Raw genomic sequence first — 24285 nt, forward strand, 5'->3', positions numbered from 1 at the left:
TCTATCTATCTATCTATCTATCTATCTATCTATCTATCTATATAATATAAATCTATCTATATCTATCTATCTATCTAATCTATCTATGTCTGTCTGTCTGTCTCTGTCTGTCTCTGTCTGTCTCTGTCTCTCCCTCTCCCTCTCTCTCCCTCTCCCTCCCTCTCTCTCCCTCTCCAGAGTGGGGCGCTGTGGGAAAGTGGAGGAACCGGAGATAATTTGGGGAGAGGTATTGATTACGAGGATACGTTGCAAACTCACCAGCTCCAGGCTTTAGAAACGCAAAGGAGCGAACGAAGGGAGGCAGAGGATTTATGGCTTTGCCAGAAAAAAAATGAGAAGTGTGATAACACGGCAAGCCAGTATTGGATAATTTTTTTTCTTCTGATTCTTCTTTGTCATCTGTTTTCTTAGCCAGGTCTGTAGGAAGTTTATCACCCAGCCCTCTCCCAGAAAAAGGAAATATCCTAGGAAATATTGAAAAGGCAGAATATTTCTCTGGATGTGAAAAAGGAAGAAACATGTTTTAAAAGACAGAAGAGCTGCCTGTAGCTTCCTGCCCATCCCCACTTTGTCAATGGGCCATTAAGAGGGCCAAGCTAGTCCCTTTACATAATAAAGAGTTCTCCCCTTCAGTTCAGGGGGATGGGATTAAGGCATGATAATATTGGCCCTTTACCCAACTTGCCACATGGCATCTGAGAACTCAAACCAAACCTGGATTCAAAACGCAGCCTAGAGAGTTGCCCCTGCATGGGCCCATGGGACTCTGACAACCAATCAGATACAAGCTCATGATCAAAGGCCAGAGAGGGCATAAAACCAGGGACTCGGCTTCTCTTCCTCCCTTGTTTTCCCTTCTCTTCTCCACCAACATTGAAGCATGTGATCACCTTTTCTGTTCAGGGCTCAAGCCACGGGGCCCTGTCCACCATTAAAACCATCTTTCCAAGCAGCCTCCATGTCTCCAGTGTCTTTTTCCCCACGTGGAGCCGAACCCAGAAGGAACATTTCTTCCAACAGGTCCATTTGCAAAATCTCTCCACGCAGGAATACATATATATTTTTTAAAACTGCATAACACACATACTGGTATCCCCCCCCCTTTTTAAAAATAATAATAATAATAATAATCTCGCCTTCGTTTTCTCAAAATGTTTACTTAACATTTCCCCCCACAATCTTGCTTATGAAAAGTTTTGTCTTAGCTTCCCATATTTGGGGGTATCATTTAAAAAGTTCCTGGCAAAAGATTTCTCTCCATCCCCACCAATTGGGGAGAGCTGCCACCTGGATTGCACTACACGGACTTCACTCAATGTTGTTTTCATCTTCATTCATTGGGGAATATCTGAGATGGGCGGAGAGAAGAAAGCGGCTAATTCTATCTTGTTACTGTTGTCAAATGTATGATAAACTCAACAGGTAAAGCTACAAATAAGTCTTATCAGGTGAAGCATGTATTTACTTCCAGTATTTTAATTTTGTCACAGAAGAATTTTAAATGTCATGCTCTTTCTTCTTCAGTAAACAATAGCATCCTGTGCTTAGTATCTTTGGAGTAATCTTCAGTGATTTCTAATATGATCTACCAGGATATGATCTAATGTGATCATACAGCAAAAGATTGCCTTTGCTGTAAGATTTCAAATGGCTGCAACAAAAAAGCCCCTTTTATTGCTTACCAGAATAGCAGTTTTTCCCCATTGAGATAAAAGTATTCTAATTATCATGAAGTATCTGAAAGTCTTTTCTTTGCTCAAAAAGAAATAGAATCTGTAAAGAAAACGCTTCTTTGCAGGGTGCCAAAGACAGATCTGAATCAACATTTTTCAAGACCTGTAAGTTTTATTTAAAACGATAAATACATTTGTTGATTGCGTGATAGGTTACGGCTTTAAAAAGGCTCAAAGAAAAATTTGATTTTTTGGAATAAGCCACCTGGAATCATTGAGTGTGAATGGGGTAGCCATAGAAATTTTCTTAAATGAAACAAACGAACAAATCCAGCATTTTGTGTCAGAATTTAAAGTCGCATCTAGGGGGAAAAAAACGTTTACTTTTTCTTCTTGTATTCAGCAATCAAATTTTTCAAAGATATTCTGTAGAGCTGTGATGGCGAAACTATGGCACGCGGGTGGCAAGCAGAGCCATTTCTGAGGCACGTGGGGCGTTGCCCTGTCAGCTCCAGCCAGGAGTGGGTTTCTCGCCCCGTTCCAACCGGTTGGGTGGAACGGGGCTGGCGGCATCCTCGTGCATGCGCGCGGCGCACGCATGCGTACTAGCATCTGTGCGATGCTCCAGCTGCTCCTGGAGGATCGCGCAGGTGCTGTATGCGTCCTGCGCATGTGTGGAAGCGCAGAACTCATCAAAACCGGGTAAGGAGCGCGGGCGGGCGGGTGGGCCCTTCACCGTTCCCGGAAGTTACTTACTTCCGGGTTCGCCGACCAACCGGTTCGCAGGGACCGCCGTGAACCAGTTGAAACCCACCCCTGGCTCCAGCACACATGCGTGTGCTGGCAAGGTTCGCCTGGTGCACCAGTTGCAACCCTACCTGAACCGGGAGGCTCTCACAACAGTCACTCGAGCCCTTGTGACCTCTAGGCTGGAATACTGCAACGTGCTCTACATGGGGCTGCCCTTGAAGAGCACCCGGCGACTTCAGCTAGTCCAGAATGCGGCCGCGCGAGTGATCGTGGGTGCACCTCGGTTCGCCCACATAACACCTATCCGCGAGCTGCGCTGGCTACCTGTCGATCTCCGGGTGCGCTTCAAGGTGCTACTTACCACCCATAAAGCCCTTCATGGTAGTGGATCTGCCTACTTGAGAGACCGCCTCCTGCCAATTACCTCCTCGCGACCTATTAGATCGCACAGATTAGGCCTCCTCCGAGTTCCATCCGCCAGTCAGTGTCGACTGGCAACTACACGGAGGAGAGCCTTTTCAGTAGTAGCTCCGACCCTTTGGAATGATCTCCCCATGGAGATTCGTACCCTCACCACCGTCCAGACCTTCCGCACAGCCCTCAAGACCTGGCTATCCCGTCAGGCCTGGGGATAAAGATCGTAATCCGTCCCCACCCGAATGATGAATGTTGTGTACTATTTTTACTATGTATTGTTTTATGACTTACTGTCTTGTACTCCCCTCCCTATATATTGTAAGCCGCCCTGAGTCCCCTCAGGGAAAAGGGCGGCCTATAAATAATAATAAAACCAAAACCAAAAAACCAAACCAAGCTGATTTTCGGCCTTGATTTTCACCCGTTTTTCGCCCTCCAGAGGCTTCAGCCGGCTTTCCTGAAGCCTGGGGAGGGCAAAAAACGGCCCAATGCACCTTCCGGAAGTCCAGAGGTTTTAGTGAGGCCTGCACGCATGCACGCAGTGTGTGTGTTTGTGCGCGCATACCCAGGGGGAGGCATTGCATTATGGGTGTTGGCATGCATGCACGCTACCCCTCCATGCTCCTCCCCTTTTTGGCACACCTCAACAAAAAGGTTAGCCATCCCTGCTGTAGAGTATGCCATATTTACCTTGTGAAGAACATGCTATACATTTTGTGTATTTATAGATTATATTTTAATCTCCCCATTGAACTATCCATATCTTCAGTATAAAACCTGTGATAACTCCATCTCTCTTTATTGTAAAATTTCTCTTTTCCACTTATGAGATATGGCAATAGCAGTTAGACTTATATACCGCTTCATAGGGCTTCCAGCCCTCTCTAAGCGGTTTACAGAGTCAGCATATCGCCCCCACAGTCTGGGTCCTCATTTCACCCACCTCGGAAGGATGGAAGGCTGAGTCGACCTTGAGCCGGTGAGATTAGAACCGCTGAACTGCAGATAACAGTCAGCTGAAGTGGCCTGCAGTACTGCACCCTAACCACTGCGCCACCTCGGCTCATCATATATGACTTTTCTTAACAATGGAAATAGGGTTTGAACGCTGAAAATGAAAAACTGTTATTTGTGTCTTTTGAGCAAGCTTAATACAAATACAGTACAAGACTTTTCATTGAAGACTATAACCTGATGCAGATATAGCTTAAATAGGAAAACCTCATCTTTCTCTACCCCTTTTCTTCCATTTCAAAAGTCCACATTGTTTTGTAAATTGTGTTGTCCTTAAACAATGAAATCCTATTGCTTATTAATGAGGATAGCTTTTTCCAAAGATGGACTCATACACATATTCTGTTAACGTACCCATCCAGGTATGTATGGGAATTTGAGCACAGAAGTATTCTGCTGATGTTCCCAATAATTGGTTTATGCTTCTGGTATTGAAAGTAGTATGTCACCAGAAATATATCTATTTCAGGTATCATATCCAATTTGTCTTCCAATTTAGTACTACGAGTGCCAAATGTATTCTTAATAGCTTTGTTATTTCTTCTCATCTTAAATTAACACCTTATCTTTCTGTTATCTAAATTATTGACTTTGGTAAGAAGATGATAGGGCCTTCTTGGGAACCATTCATATTAGAACAAGTCATTTCCAGCAAGCATGAAAAAAAATTAAAATTCCCTGTTTTAGTACTACCTGTTAAAGTGGTAATTAAATTGTTATCCGGATGATATTTCAGAATGCCGATCTCTCACTCACCCACCCCTTCTTCAAAGAATGAAGTCCTAATATTTTTCCCCAAAACCCTAAAGGTGAACCTAGTTTGTAATGTTCAGATGGCTGAGGCTATGTTTCCCTTTTTCTTTCCTGTTTACAAGGGGAGATACGAGACAGACATAAATGGCGTTTATGAAGCATTTCATGTAAAGGCTTGGGAGGGCGTGTACAATAGTCCTTTCAGCAGTGAATTCCTCAAACCTGAAATAAATGTTTTAGTACTGTATGTGCATCCACATTATTTGAGGAGCCGAGGTGGCACAGTGGTTAGGGTATAGTACTGCAGGCCACTTTAGCTGACTGTGATCTGCAGTTCAGCGGTTCAAATCTCACCGGCTCAAGGTCGACTCAGCCTTCCATCCTTCCGAGGTGGGTGAAATGAGGACCCGGACTGTGGGGGCAATTTGCTGACTCAATTTGCTAAAAAAATTGTAAACCGCTTAGAGAGGGCTGAAAGCCCTATGAAGCGGTATATAAGTCTAATTAATAAATAATAATAAATAAATAAATTTGCCGAGGTTTGTACTGTGATTTATGTATTGGAGATTACTTTGTTACTGTTGGCTGTCTTTAACTCAGATGCTGAACTTTTTAGCTTGTTTTTTTATCTACTATTGTTTTATTTTGTATTTTTTTTTTCGTGTATTGCATAAAGAATAGTAGTTATGGGACAAAATAAAAGCAAATAACCGTTGTAGATTGTAGATTTATTTATTTATAGGCCGCCCTTTTCCCTGAGTAGCAATTGCCATTGCTAATATCAACTATTGAGCTATCAGGTAGAGATGAGAAATAATTGTGTATAATTTGGATCATTTCATTGCAATGCTGTTATTGTTTTGAGGATTGTGCCATTTGAATTTCTGTAAGATGTTTTAGTACTGTAAATCACTTCGGGTATATTTTACTGTAGAACAACAGAATATGGAAGTGAAGCTTTAAATAAAACTGCTAATATTTATGTTGCAAGCCACTATGACAGGGGGAAAGTCATGATTAATACTAATTTAATCAAATGCAGAATATATGTCCTAGCTTCCTCAACCTGACATCAAATCAGGTTTCTTTTACAGAAGGTTTCACAATTAGTAAAACTGTAAACCCAGCAAAAATTCCATGAAAGCAGTGCTTTTAAAATAAACGTTTACTATTTTTAAAAACAGCTTCATAGACTTGAAGACAAATGATTGAATATTGTGCTGATAAGGACATTTCCATATTAAGGGTAGTCTATAAATACAATTTCTTTCAGCTACACGAGTTAAATACAGCAGTACAGAAACATAGATGCGTTACGTATATGTACCAAAGGGCGAAAAAAAAATATCTCTGAAGGAAAAGTACAAAAATTGCTATGAAAATTTTTGCCAAATTTGTAAATAAAACTAGCCTAATAAAGACACTCTACCATTGAGACAATTATAGCTCTGAATTATTAAAATATACAGAAAAGACTGTTTACACCATTGCACATTATTATTCCCTTTTAATTTTAAAAGAGCATGGAACATGGAATAAAAGTTAGCAGAATTGACCTGAATTTTATCCACGCACACGTACGAAAGGTTGCGGGGGAAAGGGGGAAAATACAACATTGCCCAGTAAAGGCCATAAAGATAGCTGCCTGCAGCATTCCAACACAGAATCCTCTTTCTCATGAATGAACCAGCCAATTAGTGCAAAAATGGCTGTGTTACATTCTGTTTTACTATCCAAAGTGGTTTATTCGGATACACAACCCCCTCTGCTAATATAGCATAGGTCAACGCAGATGGGCTTACACGTTTTTAAGGCACTTCTTACTGCTCAGAAGACAGTGTATTATATTAAGGCATAGAGTATGTTTATTCTAGAGGTAAAAAAAAATGTTTTCGTTGATTGATGTTCGTAAGCACATGTTGAGTATGGCAATATGCAAGCACTTTATAATCATAAGCTCGCTCAGATTCTCCTGAAAGAGGCGTCGATCACCATTTTCGGAAGAAAACGTGGTTGGTAAAGAGATCTTCCAACAGCGAGGACCAAACGGCAGATTCTCCCAACTTCACCTGCAGCTGTTTTGACTTCCATGGCTGCTCACTGATCGAGATGTGCTGTAACGTTTTTTCACAATCATGCTGATGTAGGCTTTCATCAGTTTGGCAATATCAATGACCTGCAACAAGATAATATCAAAACAAAAATCAGTTAGTGCACATTTCAATCGACTTGTCTTCAGTGGTGGGTTTCAAAAATTGTCCGAACCTACTCTGTGGGTGTGGCCTCCTTTGTGGGAGTGGCTTGCTGCCCATGTGACTGGATGGAAGTGGCTTACCGCCCATGTGACCGGATATGAAGATGCCAACGACACTTGTCAGAACCACCTTAAATTACCTCCCACACACAGCACTGCCATGCATAAGAATATGATGTAAACTTGTTTTTTAAAAGGCATCTTTGGTTTGCGTTAAAACAACTTCAACACACGCAATGTTCTGATTGCACCACAAACGCAGTAGTCATCCTAACCTTTCACAGAGGCACTGAGTTTTATAAATAGGAGCACGATAGTGTAGAATAATCATATCCAAGGACCAGTGGTGGGTTTCAAAAAAATTTAGAACCTCTTCTGTAGGTGTGGCCTGCTTTCCGGGTCCACTGGTGGAACCTCTTCTAACCAGTTGGGTAGATTTGACGAACCAGTTCTACCGAATAGGTGCGAACTAATAGGAACCCACCTCTGACTGTCTTTGTTGTGAAGCAGGTGCAGTGCAAATATAAAATTATACATCTGCAATCTCACGCAGGCCAGGAAAACCTGAGGCATCTTCTTATTAAATTGGCCCTTAATTATATGATTTAATAGAAGCAATTTGGGTTAAAGTGAAACCTAAAATCTATTCATATTTTGTTTAAAACAAGAAACTGGTAGCTTTTTATTTAAAGCAGATACACTGAATGAAATATTATCTATTGCAGGGATCCCCAACTCCTGGGCCGCAGTCCGATACTGGTACATGGTCAGTCACGTGCGGTGAGGTTTATGGCTGGTGAGGCAAAAAGAAAGAAAGTGGCCATAACGGCGGGGCGGCCAAAAGCCACTTTCTAGAAAGAAAGAAAGTGCCAGCCCGCCAGCAGAGGCTGGCGGGCTGCCCCGACACAGAGAAAGAAAGCTGGCGGGCTGCCCCTCTCTTCTCAAACAAGCCGCTTTCTAGAAAGTGCCAGCCTTTTTCCTTTTACATTTTTTTTCTTTTCATGTTGACAGTGGTGAGGCTCTGCCTCCCCTGACTACACGTCACTGTACATGGCGTGTTAGGACCTGGGCCATATAGATAGGGGTGAGTGGTGGGGGACCGAGCAAAACCAATATCATCCTCCCCCCCCCCCCGGCGATTAGTGGAAAAATTGTCTTCCACAAAACCAGTTCCTGGTGCCCAAAATGTTGGGGACCAGTGATCTATTGGATTATAATAAGCCAGGAAATTACATATGCCGTTAAAATGATGAAGAAGGGAGGAACAATATGCTTTAAGCTAGCATTTTCATTTTTTTCATTTTTTCATTTTATTTGTCTTGTATGCCGCCCACTCCCGGAGGACTCCGGGCGGCTCACAACAGACAAGGGAAGGGGGATAAATAGCATGTACGCATTTTAATGGAATAAATGATTTCCAAAACTCTTGTTCAATTCTGATTTTTCTCTCTCTCTCACCTCACTGGTTCCAAAAAGCAATTCTCTCTCATCCACCACAATCTTGTACACATTAGCAAGAGGCGCTCCAAAGGAGAGAATATGTTCGTACTGAAATACTTCCAGTGGTCGGCCCTCTCCGCGTTTGTAGACAGAAACTGCCTCTGCGCTAACGCCCAGCCAAAGCTCTTGAGGAAATCCGCCTTCTTTACACTAAGGAAAGAAAAAAAAAATAACATTAAGGTGAATGGTGGAAACAGAGTATAAATGATGGTTGCTGCTTGTTTCAACTGTTAAAATAAATTGGGAATGATTACCGCATCGGTTTCTGTATTATTTTTCAACGTATATCTTCCACAAAATTTTCTCAGTCTTTTATTTTGTTTGAGTCAACTGCCTAATTCTTTGAAAATGTTTGCATAATGTTACCCCAAAAAGAAATTGAGTAATGGGTATATAAGTACCTTATTTTTCAGAGTATAAGGCGCACCCTTTTGCCTCAAAAAGAGGCTGAAAATCTGGGTGCATCTTATACACCGAACACAGCATTTTTTGCCTCTTGAAGTTCCGCCACTTCACCAAAATGGCCGTGCATAGCCTTTCAGAGAGTTCCTGGGGGCTGGGGAGGGCAGAAATGAGCAAAAACCGGGCTGTTTTTTTGCCCCACCCCCAGCCCGTAGCAGCACTGTATAAGCCTCCATAATAGCAGTTAGCAATAGCAGTTAGACTTATATACCGCTTCATAGGGCTTTCAGCCCTCTCTAAGCGGTTTACAGAGTCAGCATATCGCCCCCACAGTCTGGGTCCCCATTTCACCCACCTCGGAAGGATGGAAGGCTGAGTCAACCCTGAGCCAGTGAGATTTGAACAGCCGAACTGCAGTCAGCTGAAGTAGCCTGCAGTGCTGCATTTAACCACTGCGCCACCTCGGCTCTGCATGCAATTGTTTTGACAAAAAATGGCCTGTTTTTTGCTTGTTTTTGCCTGACCCAGGAGCACTCTGTAAGCCCCTCTCCCCCCCCCCCCCCCAAGGCTTTTCATGCCTTTTTGTGAAGAAAAAAAAAACAGGCCCGTTTTCGTGAACAATGAGCCGTTTTTGGGATGTTTGCAGAGTGCAAAAACTTTTTTTTTCCCTTTTGGAAACCTCTTTAACTGATTAATGAGAATTACATTGATCAAGTGCTGTGACAGCAGAGGCATCACGGGAACATAACATGCAACTTCCCATTGGCTTTCCCATTGACTCTGCTTGCAAAAAGTCATAAATGGTAATTAAATAAACCTGGACACTGTAACTGTTGTAAATGCCATGCTTGCCAAGCACCTGAATCAACATTATGTGGCCATGGGGACTCTGTGAAGTTTAAGAACTAGCCCTAGGCCGCCTTTTTCAGCGCTGTCGTAATTTGAACAATCGCTAAACAAATGTTGTTAAGTGAGGACTATCAGTACTGTCACCTTGTTACAAAAAAAAGAGAGCTGATGATACCTTGAAGCAGAAAAATATTGCTCGAGGCAATAACAGGGGTTAAAATAGAATGGAAACCTGAAGGTTTTTTTAAAATTAGGAATCGTGTCTGCGAAATACAAAAAAGAAATCCAGTATTTAATACTACATGTAATTACGGCGGCAAGGATTGCCTTGGTCCAGAAATGGAAAAACAAATTAATCCCATGGGAAGATGAAATAATAAGAAAGGTTATGGGCTGTGCCGAAATGGACAAACTAACTAAAGAAATCCAGGGAAAAGAAGAATCAGAATTCTACCAGATATGGGATAAACGGTATAGGTGGATGGAGGAAAGAAACAAGAATGATTGAAGGAATATAACAAAACTCCAAAAACAATAGTTATGATTAAAATAAAAGGGTTAAGAATGGTGAAATCCAAATGAAATACAATAGAAGGGGAAATAATATAAGGTGAGCGGTATCGATTGATGATTGCTATTATAAAGAAAAGGAAGTTCCTGTTCGTATTGTATTGTATAAATGTGGCGTACGTCTAATTTTGTGTGTGTGTGTGTGTGTATTTTACATGTTTGTTAATAAAAATCTTTTAAAAAAAATATTTGTTCCCTACGGCATGCTCTCCCTTCCTCTCTTTCACTTGAAATGTTGCTATCCGACGCAACGCGCCCAAGCTCCGCCTACCGCGGAGGGGGGGGATGTTGGCGGAGCGAGTGACTGTGGGGGGGTGGAGGAAAGAGGGAGGCGAGAGGCGGTGAGTGGACGGGTTCGGGGTGGGGGGAAGAAGGGAGAGAGTTTCTTATTAAAATTCTGCCATCCACGCTAGCAAATAAGTTCGGGAGGAGAGGGAATGTAGGAATTATAATGCAGACATTTTTAAGTGTTGCCTACTACGCACTGTAATACTTAGTTACAACCTCTTAGTCCATGATTATATGGTGGAAAATTGGCATGCTCACCTCTACATCAAAGAGTGTTGACCCATAACCGGGCCATTCCTTAATTAAATTCATGTACTTCGCCATTGCTTGCTCCTGAGTCATTCCCTGCATTTTTTTCCATTTATCCAGCATACTAGTCCTGGCTGCAGAGATCTCCTCCTTAATCCACATATTAAGCATCTGATCCTCTTCCGTCTTCTGCTTAGTCATAGAGCTGGTTCGGAAGCTCCTCCTTAGAGTCCCTTCCAGAAAGTTGCTCCGCTTCCTCTCAAACCTCTCCGTTGGCACAAAGAAATTAGTAGACTGAACAAGACGAGACTTCAGCCTCTGCAAGGGGTAGACCTCTTCCATTTCCACTGCTGTAACATTGGATGGAGAATAGTCCCCTTGTAAGTATTGGAGTCGCAAGGCAGCAAGGACCTGGAGGGTTTCTTCAAGAGCTGGGAAATGGCCCTGGATCACAGCTTCATGTGCCTAAGGGGGAAAAAAAACAACAACAACAATATTTCTTTCAGAAATGCATGTCACAATATTCTGAATTCTGAGTCCTCCGGGATTGGGCGGCATGCAAATTTATTAAATTTCAATTTCAATTCTAAATCTGTTTCTGTAGACTACTAATTAAGAGATTGATAAATCAACTGGACCAGTGGTGGGTTTCAAAAATTTTTCGAACCTACCCTGTGGGGTGTGTGGCCTCCTTTGTGGGAGTGGCTTGACAGCCATGTGACCTGGTGGGAGTGGCTTGCCGGCCATGCGTTTTCTTTCTTTCTTTCTTTCTTTCTTTCTTTCTTTCTTTCTTTCTCTCTCTCCTTCCTTTTGTCTCTCTGTCCCTTTTTCCTTTTTTTCTTTATAGCAATAGCAATAGCAGTTAGACTTATATACCACTTCATAGCGGTTAGACTTATATACCGCTTCATAGGGCTTTCAGCCCTCTCTAAGCGGTTTAAAGAGTCAGCATATCGCCCCCAACAACAATCCGGGTCCTCATTTTACCCACCTCCGGAAGGATGGAAGGCTGAGTCAACCTTGAGCCGGTGAGATTTGAAACCGCTGAACTGCAGATAGCAGTCAGCTGAAGTGGCCTGCAGTACAGCACTCTAACCACTGCGCCACCTCGGCTCTTTCATCTCTCTCTCACTTTTCTTTCTTTTTTCTTTTTTTATTTAGTTATTTCTTCCTTTCTTTCTTTTTCTGTGTGTGTGTGTGTGTGTGTTTGTGTCAGTGGTGGGTTTCAAAAATTTTTGGAACCTCTTCTGTAGGTGTGGCCTGCTTTCCGGGTCCACTGGTGGAACCTCTTCTAACCGGTTCGGTAGATTTGATGAACCGGTTCTACCGAACTGGTGCGAACTGGTAGGAACCCACCTCTGAACTGGAGTCCTGCCAGGAATTCATCAACTGCCAGGAACTCATCAAGTGATTATCAACTAAGCAGCAACATTCAGCCTGCCTCTTCCCTGGCCTGGAGCTATCATTTGGAATACTTGTTTTAGTGGATTATTATAAATATAAGTAAGATAAGTAGAGACCCAGTTTGGTGTAGTAGTTACACCACCACTAGAAAACAGGAGACTGCCCTAAACATTAAATCCAGCTGTCTTACTCTCTCTCAATCACACTCTCTCAACCTACATCAGGCTTGGGCAACAAACTGGTTGGTCAAGTTGTGTTTCAACCAATCAACAGTTGGTTGATCCAAAAAAAAAAAAGGATCTTGTGCTTGTGGGAAAACACTAGGAAGAAAAGAAGTTACAGTAAGGTAAGTGATGTGAAAGTCTTAAGGTATTTGTATGTGTGCAAGTGTGTTTTTCTGCTTTTCAAATTGGCCAAAGAGTCTGGAGTTTAAATAGCATGACTCTCGAGATCAGAAACTACCAGAAATAAAAAAATGGCATTTGAGAAAAGAAAAAAAAGTAATCAGCACTAGTAACAATTGACCCAAACTATTCCTTGTCACTATGGGACGTGGTGGCTCAGTAGCTAAGACGCTGAGCTTGTCAATCAGGCCAGAAGTTCAGTGGTTCGAATCCCTAGCGCCACATAACAGAGTGAGTTCCCGTTACTTGTCCCAGCTTCTGCCAACTTAGCAATTTGATCTAAATGGCACTATGTATTATTCCACATGCATGTCTGTTCTGACCCCCCTTGTCCCACACCAAAACACTCCGAGTCAAAGATACTTTACGGAATTTATTAACAGACAGACAGGTCCTGGCAGCAAACTGGCACAGAAAAAACCTGAGCAGCAATCCAGCACAGATAAGGCTTGGCAGCAATCCAGCCTGCCAAGCTCATAATACTGTTCTCCAACATTAGTTCCTGCGTTGACTTCTGCAAAAGGGGCGTGTGCACAAGCAGTCCTAATTATAGTCTGGAGAGGAGCCTAATGACCACCAGCTGAGTGCAATTACCTCCTGTAACTGCGCAACTGTTCCTGACACCTATTAGCTCTTTGGTGCTGGGCATCCAGGAACAACTCACTGTTGACCTCAGGCTCACACTCCCTTGTCTCCTCCCCACTGCTCCAAGGCTCAGGCGCCTCCTGGTGGCCAACCAGCCTCCCTGCGCCCTGAGTCAGAATCCTGTCCAGGGTCCTCCACATCCTCCACAGCCGACTCATAGAGCCCCTCACTGTTGGAGTCTGGTGGCAGTTCCAATGGCTTCTTCTGGGCCACAACACATGTCTGTCTGTCTGTCTGTCTGTCTCTCTCTCTCTCTCACACACACACACACACACACTCACACATATGGGCCACAACACATGTCTGTCTGTCTGTCTGTCTGTCTCTCTCTCACACACACACACTCACACATACCATCTTTGTCTAATAAAACTCATTTTTTTTACCTGCTCAAACATAAATGCAAATTCCACGCTATCTTTTGGTACATGCTCAATGTCTAGGAAGCAGTAGAGTTTGAAATAAAATTTCCATGGTTCATGATCACTGTCTGAAGTGGCACCAATCCTGGAATGACATCAACAACAATTGTTATTACTTGGTAACAGAATTAAAACCTCTTTTACTTCTAGTGAAATCTATATAATCTGAACTGTGGCATTTCAACATGACAGTAAGCCAGGATGAGAACTTTGCCTTACTCTCAAATAGCGTGTGCTGTACCTTTTTCAGTCAACCACATTTGATTTGTATTAATAGCAGGAGTTAATTAAATTAATGAAGAAGCAAAAGCTCTCTAATAGGGCCACACCCATTTATTGTTCCTTTAGTCAGCCAAAGTTTGACACTACAGTTGGAAGTTTATGTTTAATACTGGTTAATAACAGTAACAATGATAGTTGGGTTCACAAAAAAGGTGACATTATTGTTGATTCATTGGGTAAAAATCCAAGATATATAATTGCACAGTATCAGTGGTGGGTCCTGGATCCACCACATGAATGCGTGCAGCATGCGCATATGTCCTTACCTCCTGCGATGCTCCAGCTGATCGGCGGAGGTCGTACAAGCGCTGTATGTTCTGTGCGCGTAAGCGCCGAAGAGCTCAAATACAGGTTAAGGAGGGCGGGCAGGTCCTCCGGAGCACGGTACCGTTAACGGTACCCGATGCTCCCGACAGGCACAAGTTTGCCTGTACCGGGGCATACCGCCTGCAACCCTCTACTACACAGTATGTATAAATAGGCTGCTTATAACAGCAAGCCATAATTCTAAACATTTCTGGTTTATCGTTACGTTCAAGCTCAACTTCGTAAAACAATGAAAGCCTTCATATAATATCAGTGTGTATGAAGACAATATTTTCATATACAAGGTTTCCTCCCTTTTGAGCATTGCAAAAAAAGCTGTGCCATGCTTCAAAAATGCTTTTAACAGAGATGCTTCGTACATAGCATGAGTTTTTTGCTGGTTACTTAAAGAAGCTCAATAGGATTTGGGCTTCTTTGTGAACCTAAAAAAATTGCAGCTAGTTTAAGGAAACTACTTATTAAAGTTATTAAATACGACTCTTAAAATTATGTCACTGTTTTTCAGGTTTGCGTGGAAGCCTGAAAAACGTTGGGATGCTTTACTGAATGTAGAGAAAGGCAGTGTTGAATTAATTACTAAAAGCTCGAGGGAAAAATAAATGAATACTGAAGGCATTAAAATCTGAAGTATGTCTGAATGGCCCATCAATCTAGCATAAAACATAGCATTGTTTTTCTAATGCTTGTTGCAATCACTAGTTTTGTTCCAATATTAGTGACATTAGTGGAGATGTAATCAGGAAACAAAAAGTTCAGTTCTATAATGTTCAATATTGATTGGTTGTGCTTCTATACTACTTGTGCATCTATAGAAGCCCCTCCCCTCGACAATCTTGAAATGAGCAAAATCCAAATGAAGAAATTCTTGGACAGTAGAAATGCAGTGGGTCATAAAAGCATCCTTTGTCAGAAGGGAGGGGGATATTATCAACATAAGTAAGAGACATTTGGAAAGCTGTTGGGAGAAATATTAATTCCCTGTTTATTTTCAACCACACACTTACTTTTCAAACTTTGCCAAGACATCAGCCACAACGGTTCTACTTTCAATGGCTTTATCTGTAGTTCCATTGTATTCAAACAAGGCAAACATATTCCTGCTGTCTTCCATGCCCAAACCTCGAATTAATTTTTCAACAACCTAGGAGATAAAATAAAAAAAGACTGGCCTTAATTCTTTTCCTTTTTAACTATTTTAATCTTGACATTTTGTATCAGATCTGCAGCTGTCAATTAAAGGTGGTTATGATGTAAAATTTACAGCTTTAAATTCTCAAGTATATGGACAATTGTTAAGAGTTACACAAAACCAGCTTTACCCTTTCTTCTCAGGAAGGTTCTGGATTTGAACACTAGAAATATTAGTGTAAGAATACAAGATCATTTGTAAAAACAAGATCGTGTATATAGTTATTCCATTAAAATTCTACAGTTTAGTATGTAGCATAATACAATAATATACTGTAGTATTACAAGTATAACTAGTTCCACAGTTTTAAACTATTTCTGCTATCTAAACTATTCTTGATATTTGTATTATTTAGTTCTGTGAGTTGGAAGAGGATATAAATCAATCTGTTAATATGTTCACCAGAACAATAGGCATAAAATATGCCATCGTACAGTTATTCTTTAAAAACATCCTATATTTTATGAAACGTTGAACAACCTATTTGTATTTGTATTTGTATTTGTATTTAAGTTTATTTATATGACGCCCTTTTCCCTGGGGGGACTCAGGGCGGCTTACAACTTAAAAGGGGGGGGGGAACAAACTTTTAACATATAGAACAATACATCATTAAAACACAACATTCATACCATTCGGGCGGGTTGCAATCTTTAGCCCCAGGCCTGACGGGATAGCCAGTTTTTAAGGGCTGTGCGGAAGGTCTGGAGGGTGGTGAGGGTACGAATCTCCACGGGGAGATCGTTCCATAGGGTCGGAGCTGCCACCGAGAAGGCTCTCCTCCGCGTGGTTGCCAGTCGACATTGACCGGCGGATGGAACTCGGAGGAGGCCTAATCGGTGAGATCTAATTGGTCGAATGGAGGTGATTGGCAGTAGGCGGTCTCTCAAGTACCCAGATCCTACTTACCGTACTCATTAGTAAATTACTTTCACTAGGTCAATTTCATAATCTCTATTATTCCACTTTACTTTCATAATTCAAGAATACAGATCGGGGAGATATACCTATTTCCAAAATGTCTAGAAATAAAATGAAAGTTTTTTTTCTACTTCAGAAGAAATTGTCATGTGTCAGTACATTATTTTGCCCAGTATTATGGAATGTGAGTCTTTAAAATACGTAAGTCAAATCTTTTCTTTTCTTTCTTTCTTTTCAAAACTACTCACCTCACCAGCCGTGGTGTGAGAGTTAATTGTGATCTTACAGGAACCTCCTCCGTGACAGTAGACGGTAGATGTCATTTCCTGTCTGTTGATCAAAGTTTCGATTTCATCCCTGGAGGGCACAAATTCTCTGCCTTTGGTTTTTTTAAGGTTTTCATAAATGAACAAGGCGTATTTTGCCATTTCTGTGGCTGGGAATTGATCATGGATCCTGTGGAGAGAAATACTAAATTTCATTTTCTTGTTGCATTTAGTCTTTTCCCCTTATCTGCATTTGTGTTCTGGTGTTGATGGCCACTCCTTCTGAAACCATGGCTCCATCCTTACGGCTTTCTTAGGGACGGTTACTTCCTTAGCAATCTCTCATTACCTCCTTCAAACTTAAGTTTGAAGTCTCCTCATTTGAATTTGTTTTCACTACAGTGTAGTTGGGCCTACAAGGCAGGGTAAATCTACTTGCATTACCATCTCTATTGATTTTTCACTGAGGTACTTGAATGTATCTGCTCCTTCCCTCCCTAGATACGAAAGATTAATTCTGAGGCAAACCATGGATCTACTATTAAATTGTGTTCCTATTAATTCTCTGTACAAGTAGTCCTTAACTTATGGGTTGGTGCTTAGTGACTGCTCAGAGTTACAATGAACCTCCTCAAGGGTCCAATGGCTACCTCCTGGTGGCCATGTATGTTGGGGACTCGGCAACCAACTTGCATTTATGGCCATTTGGAGCATATCCCACAATTGGGTAACTGTTGTGGCCCAGCAGGAGCCGTTGGAGCTGCCACCAGACTCCAACAGCGAAGGGCCCTCTGAGTCGGCTCTGGAGGATGTGGAGGACCCTGGACAGGGTTCTGACTCCGAGCAGGGCGCAGAGAGGCTGGTTGGCCACCAGGAGGCGCCTAAGCCTTGGACCAGTGGGGAGGAGACAAGGGAGTGTGAGCCTGACGCCAGCAGTGAGTTGTTCCTGGATGCCCGGCACCGAAGAGCTGATAGGCGTCAGGAAGAGTTGCACAAGTACAGGAGGTAATTGCACTCAGCTGGTGGTCATTAGGCTCCTCTCCAGACTATAAAAGGACTGCTTGTGCACACGCCCCTCTTGCAGAAGTCAACACAGGAATGGATGTTGGAGAACATTATTGTGAACTTGGCAGGCCGGTTTGCTGCCATGGCTTATCTGTGCTGGATTGCTGCCCAAGCTTGTCTGTGCCGGTTTGCTGCCAAGGACCTGTCTGTCTGTTAATTAAATGCCGTAACGTATCTTTGGCTCGGAGTGTGTGTTGGTGTGGGACGAGGGGGGGGGTCAGAACAGGTAACCATGTTTTTATGATGTTTTTGCCCAAACCTGGAATGTTCTTTTCAGCAAAACCAGCCCATAGTGAAGGAATGGTTTGCTTAATGACCAAAAAAAAGTAAGATTGGGTAAGTCACATGGGTGATCTGCTCCACCAACATCACCACTAATGATTGTAATGGGGTGGCTCCTTTATACGTGGTGGACTTCACACATTTATTTATCCCCAAAGGACCTGGATGCCAGGTGATATGCATAATAGTGTATAAACAAAGCTTTATCCACCAAAGGAACCCCTCAAAACTACCAATCTTTTATCGTCTCAGTCCAGCTTACCTTTTAAGATGGAATTTCAAATATTTGAGAATACTACGGCTTGGCAAAAACATGCAGCTCATACAAGTGAGGATCTGCCAGCTATAGAGATTGCCAACGCTTCCTGCATTAGGCACTTTGCAGGTCTGTTTGATGAGCTGACAGTACAATTCATCACGCAGGGGCCGTAAATCATGTCCTGTCTGGAGAATACCCTGAATAATAGGAACGGGATCTGGTACAGACTCCAGTTGCTGCAGAGAATTAAATATCTTGATAGCTTCGTCCTGTAGAGTTGTGTAGCCTTTGTCTCTTAGTACTAAAAAAAAGAAAGAAAAAGAAACAAGCAAATGTACCTTAAGTTGACCAGAAACCAAATAAGTTGTTTCAAATAGGGAAGCATGAAACAAACTACAGGTACTCCTCAATTTACAATAATTCATTTAGCGACCTTTTGAAGTTACAACAGCTGTGAAAAAAGTGACTTATGACCAGTGGTGGGTTTCAAAAAAATTTCGAACCTACTCTATGGGTATGGCCTCCTTTGTGGGAGTGGCTTGCCGGCCATGTGACCTGGTGGGAGTGGCTTGCCGGCCATGTGTTTTCTTTCTCTCTCTCTCTCTCTCTCTCCTTCCTTTTGTCTCTCTGTCCCTTTTTCCTTTTTTTCTTTCATCTCTCTCCCACTTTCTTTTTTCCTTTATTTCTTTCTTCCTTTCTTTCTCTCTCTCTCTCTCTCTGTGTGTGTGTGTGTGTCAGTGGTGGGTTTCAAAAATCTTTGGAACCTCTTCTGTAAGTGTGGCTTGATTTCTGGTGGAACCTCTTCTAACCGGTTCTGCCGAACTGGTGCGAACTGGTAGGAACCCACCTCTGCTTATGACTGTTTTTCACTTATGACCAATGCAGCATCTCCACGGTCATGAGATCAAAATTCAAACCCTTGGCAACGGACTCATATTTGCAGTGTCCTGAGGTCTTGTAATCACCTTCTGCGACCTTCTGATAAGCAAAATCAATGGGGAAGCCAGATCACTTAACCATGTTACTAACTTAACAATTGCAGTGATTCCCTTAACAAATGTGGTGAGAAAGTTCGTAAAATGAGGCAAAACTCACTTAACAAACTTCTCGCTCGGCAATAAATTTTTTGGTCTCAAATGTGGTCGTATGTCAGACTACCTGAAGTAATATTCAAAACTCACTTACAGAAATTAAGTCTTCTTAATAAATGATGAGAATTTAGCAATTATTTCTTCACTAAATGATACATTTTGCAAAAGAAAAAAAAAGTCTTTTTAAAAACATTGTATGGTTTTCCTTCTTTGGAATTGAATCCTGGCCATCATTCAAGGTAATAAAACTATTTTCCCTCTATAGAAACAGCAACTTTTCTAAAGTCAAATCGTTAGCTATTTCATGATCTCAGATTTCCTGGATGCAGCCAAAATCTTTGTGAGGATTTTGAGCGAATTATCTTTGAAACAGTTGGACACTTTCCCCAAGTTTAATATCAGCCTAGAAATTGGAAATGTGAGCGAAGAGCTAAAAATAGCTTGGAAAATAAATAAAAGAACCACTGCACCGAGTATGTGAGAAATACTTTTTGCCTACCTGCACTGTTTAAACACTCTTTATCATGCTGATAACAAGACGGCAGAAGGGAGGTTATCGATGGGATATGCAAATGAGTAAAACCTCTTGAGTGTGTGCACGGCAAAGTTTCTTATTCAGAAGGGGGTTTCTGCCGTAATAGATTGGCATATCCCAAAGGCTTCTTAGCCAAAACTTACTATTCAGATTGATGTCTCCATAAGGAAGGGGTAACAGTGGAGAATGCAATGGATGCTGTGTATAACGAAGAATTGGGTTCCTCTTATAGATCTGTTCAACAACTTCAGGGTTCAGGCAATTCTCCTATATAAATGTGTAAAAAAAGATGACCACAGTCGGGTAAGAAATAATAGAATTCTAAATGACTATCAGCAATGAAATATCAGCAATAAACCAAGTTACTTAAAAACACCAAAGGGGAAAATAGCAATAGCACTTATATACTTCACAGAGTCAGCATATCGCCCCCAACAATCTGGGTTCTCATTTTACCGACCTTGGAAGGATGGAAGGCTGAGTCAACCTTGAACCTGGTGGGAATCGAACTGTCAAACAGCTGGCAATCAGTAGTCGGCAGAATTAGCCTGCAATACTGCATTCTAACCACTGTGCCACCATGGCTCTTGCCAAATGATTGCTACAAAGACCTGGCCTGTCTTTAAATTCTGACCTAGAGTCCATGCCTTATTGTGAAATTATATCTAAACTGGCAGTGCACAAATACATATATACAACATTGCCAGTGGTGGGTTTCAAAATTTTTAAAACCTCTTCTGTTGGTGTGGCCTGCTTTGTGGGAGTGGCTTGCCAGCCATGTGACTGGGTGGGCGTGACTTGCCAACCATGTGACTGGGTGGGCGTGGCCAACTTGCAAAATGTGGTGAAACTCACTTAACAACGCTCTTACTTAGCAACCAAAATGTTGGCTCAGAAACTCTGGCATTTGAAGCACGCAAGTCTTAAAGCTGTCAAGTTACAAGACCCTTGCACCCCTAACCCTTTAGAAAAAAAACCGCCCACAATTCCTCCTCCAGTCATGTTGGCTCAGGAACTCTGGCATTGAAGTGAGCAAGTCTTACAGCTGTCAGGTTAAAAGACTCTTGCATCCCTAACCCTATAGAAAAAAACCCCAGGGGTGTTCAAACTTGACAGCTTTAAGACTTGTGGACTTCAACTCCCAGAATTCCTCCTCTCGTTCTTCATCTTGATGACGTGCGGACGGGCGGGGAGAGGGAGCTGGAACCGGTTCTAAACGGCACTGTAGATTTGTGGAACCTCTTCTACACAAGAGGTTAGAACTGGCAGGAACCCATCCCTGACTATTACAAAATGAACTGGAAATTTAAAAGTAGAGAAATATTACATGCAAGATGTATATCTGTCTAGGGCCGAGGTGGCGCAGTGGTTAAATGCAGCACTGCAGGCTACTTCAGCTGACTGCAGTTCTGCAGTTCGGCTGTTCAAATCTCACCGGCTCAAGGTTGACTCAGCCTTCCATCCTTCCGAGGTGGGTAAAATGAGGACCCGGATTGTTGGGGGCAATATGCTGACTCTGTAAACCGCTTAGAGAGGGCTGAAAGCCCTATGAAGCGGTATATAAGTCTAACTGCTATTGCTATATTTAAACTGTTCCACAAGTTTGAGGAAAAAAATATTCATTAGAGATATAAAATAGTTTCCCTTGACCTAATGAGCTCTAGATGGCATTACAGAATGATCAGAATAAAAAGGTAGAAAGACAAATGGTGTGGATTGGGATATCAGTAGCTGAACTGCCCTAGCAATAGGAATGCCAAATCAGAAAAATAACAAATCACTTCCGTTCCTGAAAATTATGACATAAAAAGAATATACAATGCAGTAGATTGCCTTTCTCCAATGACATTTTCCACACTGCAATACTTACCTTAATGTCTTGAATGAGCTGCTGTGTGGGAGTATCAATTGCTGCTTTTGTGTCAATCACATTTTGGATAGCACTTGACCAGCGAGTGGCTTCATTCAGTAATTTGGTGTAAAGGCGGTAACAGTGCTTGCGTCCATACACAGTTACATTCCAATACCCTACAGCAAGAATAGACAAGTGAATATTTTGTTAATTCGCTTTACAATATAATCTGAGATCCCCCTTAAAACTAAAATAGAATTGAACTAATTCTGATTAACCCAAAGAAAAGGAACTACTATCTATTCTCGTGGCACGACAAAACCGCGGTCCACTAAAGCGCGCCCGATTAAAGCGCGTACCTGACGTCATCAGCAGCGCGACAAATACGACCGTGGAGAAAAAAGGGCGCTTTTAAAGCAAGCCGATTCACGTAAAGGTAAGGGTTAGGTTTAGGGTTAGGTTAAGCGTTAGGGTTAGGGTTAGGTTAAGGGTTAGCGTTAGGTTTAGCGTTAGGTTAAGGGTTAGGTTTAGGGTTAGGTTTGGGGGGGTTAGGTTTAGATTTACGCGTTAATTTTAACTTTACCGCTCACAGCGTGCTGTTTCCATCGCGCTGTGATGACGTCACGTACGCGCTTTCGTCGAGCGCGCTTTAGTCTACCGCGGTTTTGTGGTGGAACCATCTATTCTATGATGTGCTACAAACCTTCAGTTCTTTTAACTAAGCAATCAAAATCCTATAGAGACAGTGTTTTCTGCCTACAGATTAGACATGTTTAGTGCCAAAGTAATTTTTAGGCTTAACGGTCATATTTATTAGCTCCATTGACTTAAAATAAAGAGTGTTCCTGAGGAATTAAGTACCTGTTTCTTTAAAGATTTTCTCATCAGGGGGCACAGCAGAGCAAAGGCTGTTCAGCACCAGGGTGCCCAATTTGAGGGCATTCTTCTCCGAGCTCTTATAATAATCTAAGGAATTGTGCGTCAGAACAAACCAACGTTTCTTCAGTTTCAGTGATGACATTTTGGGACTGTTCTTTACTTCTTTATGCAACCATCCTAGGCAGAAGAAGAAAAGGCACTTTCTGAGTTCGGCCTCTGGAAGTTACTGATGTCAAAAAATAAATTGCCTACCTGGATACTCATGAAATTGCCTATGTGAGTAAGAATGCTTGTTCTTCAATATGTTATAAGTGTGTTTGGAAAGATGCTGCTAGGCTCCAATACACTGGAGTAGATACAACAGTAGCAAAGCTTTAGTTAAACCACCAATACATCATTTGTGATTTTTTTTTTTTTTGGTAAGAGTGCAAGTTGCAGAACTGTTCTTTTATTCCTATTTACCTCTCAGAAGTTGGTTCCAGTTAAAGGACACCTAGGGACAGGGGTGGGTTTCAACCGGTCCGCGCGGACCGGTTGGTCGGTGAACCCAGAAGTAAGTAACTTCCGGGAACGCCGAAGGGCCCACCCGCCCACCCTCGCTCCTTACCGGTCTTTAAAGGCTTCTGCGCTTCCACGCAGGCGCATGGCACATACAGCACCTGCGCGATTCTCCCCGAGCAGCTGGAGCATTGCGCAGGTGCTAAGACGCATGCGTGAACTGCGCGCGTGCATGAGGACGCCACGGGTTGGAATGGGATTAGCAACCCACCACTGCCTAGGGAGCAGGAACATAGCAGATCTTTTTCTATGAACAGCCAAATTGGTATCAGAATTTTACCAATTATCATGTAAAAGAAGAAAATCCTATGCCATAGTCTTTCCAAAAACCAAGGAGATAGACAACCTCTGGTTTAGGTGAATGATTTTGCAGTGGTGAATTCCAGCTTAATACTAACATCAAAGAATTATACAATTCATTTTCTGGCTATTTTTCAGAAATTTCATTTGATTTTAGTCTCTCAAGCTATAACGCTAGATAAAATTAGTTAACAGTTTCCCAAACAGTCAATTTTAACACAACCAGTTAACCAATTTGCTAATTGTGCGGGTATTGCTCAACCAGCTATATTTAGCTTGCAACTATCTACTTTTGTTTTGCTATTATTTTATGGTACCCAACATAATCTGATGCTGAAGATAAATACATATCATCCTGTTTTATGAAAAGGGTGGTTCTAGAGATTAACATGGAAAAAACGATAAATTTTTGTTCTTTGCCATTTTGGTATCATCAGGTTTTAGCAAGGAATGAAACTTGTTTTTGTAGGAGATTCCTTTTTTTGAGTTCTTACCTCTCACTATGAATTCCTGTCCTTCTACCCGAGTGTCCCCTTTGGATCGCTGTAGCAGAGTGATCCAATGATGCATCTCCTCTGGTGTATCCGCGTTGCAGTGTAGAACACGATTAGCAGTGATGATCACAAATGAATTGGGTCTATGAAGGGAAAATAAAGGAGGAAAACGCCTGTATGGTAAACATGGCTACTGTTTGGAATCATAACAAAGTTTAACTGACTTGTTACCGTAAGCCTTTGTCTCTTTGTTGGTACTATGTAATGGCCAATGTTGAATCATTTCCTTCATCAAGTTGTTCTTAAAACCACATTACTTAGCAATTTGGCACCACGCACAACTTAGGTTTTTTAAATATAAAGGCCCTTGATATTTAAACTCTATACAAAC

The 24285-nt window shown here is 42.0% G+C and overlaps 1 protein-coding gene across 1 annotated transcript in view; it reads right to left on the bottom strand.

The window, feature by feature from the left end:
- Positions 1-6094: 6094 nt before the first annotated feature.
- The window catches only part of MYO10 (myosin X), a 161015-nt gene continuing 142824 nt past the window's right edge, over positions 6095-24285 (bottom strand). Inside the window, exons 31-41 of the mRNA XM_087721987.1 lie at positions 23895-24037; positions 22525-22719; positions 21682-21839; positions 19955-20078; positions 18189-18486; positions 16562-16769; positions 15208-15344; positions 13559-13679; positions 10729-11184; positions 8320-8511; positions 6095-6783 (exon numbers count right to left, since the gene is read on the bottom strand). Coding sequence (XP_087578113.1) covers positions 6673-6783; positions 8320-8511; positions 10729-11184; positions 13559-13679; positions 15208-15344; positions 16562-16769; positions 18189-18486; positions 19955-20078; positions 21682-21839; positions 22525-22719; positions 23895-24037 — 2143 coding nt within the window. The 3' untranslated portion in view covers positions 6095-6672. The remainder of the gene's footprint in view (positions 6784-8319; positions 8512-10728; positions 11185-13558; positions 13680-15207; positions 15345-16561; positions 16770-18188; positions 18487-19954; positions 20079-21681; positions 21840-22524; positions 22720-23894; positions 24038-24285) is intronic.

This window comes from Thamnophis sirtalis, unplaced genomic scaffold, assembly GCF_051295495.1.
Source record: "Thamnophis sirtalis isolate CommonGarterSnake01/CBP01778 unplaced genomic scaffold, rThaSir2_p1.2 scaffold_8, whole genome shotgun sequence".
NCBI lineage: Eukaryota > Metazoa > Chordata > Lepidosauria > Squamata > Natricidae > Thamnophis > Thamnophis sirtalis.